We start from the raw sequence: 1,004 nt of genomic DNA, 5'->3' as shown, positions 1-1,004 counted from the left end.
CCAAAGAGTATGAATCTAAAAATATTGAAGCACTTTGTGCCCCATTCCACTGCCTTCATGTATGACATTCATGTCAAAGTGGTAGATGCCCTATAGGTTGAATGTATCTTGTGGACTCATTCAGAATTGATAATCACTATCCTGTGTCCTGTGACACAGTGCATGTGGTCCCTGCCTCATCTTTTCATGCAAAATCGTCAGTCTGAGTTCAGAAACTTGCATCATGACAGACAGTGAGCTGTCTGTAAGAGTGGTCATCTTGTCTCTGACTATTATTGGATTTCTGGGGAATTCCTTGCTTCTCTACCACTATCTGTTTCTTTACCTAGCAAGGTACAGGTTAAGGTCTACAGACTGGGTTCTGATGCACCTGATTGTAGCCAACATCTTAACTGTCCTATTTAAAGGAGTGCCACACACAATGGCAGCTTTTGGATTGACAGATTTCCTCAATGATACTGGATGCAAATTGGTATTCTCTTTTCACAGAATAAGTAGGGGTGTTTGTATTGGCAGTACCTGCTTCCTCAGTGTCTTTCAGGCCATCATTATCAGCCCCAGGGACTACAAGTATTCAGAGCTTAAAATAAATTCACACAAGTACATCCGTTACTCTATGTACCTGAACTGGGCAATTCATTTCCTTATAAGCACTGTCAATCTTGTGCATGTGAGGGCAAAATACGGAAATGATAGCACAGCAAATCTGAAATCCTATTTATACTGCTATTCTGTCCGTCATGACCAAACTAGTGACATCCTGTATGCAGTATTGCTGTCAGCTCCTGATATTCTTTTTCTGGGACTCATGCTATGGGCCAGTGTCTCAATGGTCATCACACTGTACAAGCACAAGCAAAGGATGCAGCAAATGCCCAGGGCCAACATCTCCTCCAGATCCTCCCCTGAGTCCAGAGCCTCTAAAACCATCCTTCTCCTGGTCATTACCTTTGTCTCCTTTTACACACTCTCTTCTGCCTGTCAATTCCTTGGGGCTCTTGTGT

The 1,004-nt window shown here is 43.0% G+C and overlaps 1 protein-coding gene across 1 annotated transcript in view; it reads left to right on the top strand.

The window, feature by feature from the left end:
* Positions 1–223: 223 nt before the first annotated feature.
* The window catches only part of LOC131902678 (vomeronasal type-1 receptor 4-like), an 861-nt gene continuing 80 nt past the window's right edge, over positions 224–1,004 (top strand). Inside the window, exon 1 of the mRNA XM_059253691.1 lies at positions 224–1,004. This exon is cut by the window's right edge and continues 80 nt beyond it. Within this exon, the coding sequence (XP_059109674.1) occupies positions 224–1,004 (781 nt within the window).

The sequence above is a fragment of the Peromyscus eremicus genome, chromosome 1, assembly GCF_949786415.1.
Source record: "Peromyscus eremicus chromosome 1, PerEre_H2_v1, whole genome shotgun sequence".
Taxonomy (NCBI): Eukaryota; Metazoa; Chordata; class Mammalia; order Rodentia; family Cricetidae; genus Peromyscus; species Peromyscus eremicus.
Note: the sequence above shows the minus strand (reverse complement) of the source record. Positions and strands in the feature narration are given on the sequence as shown.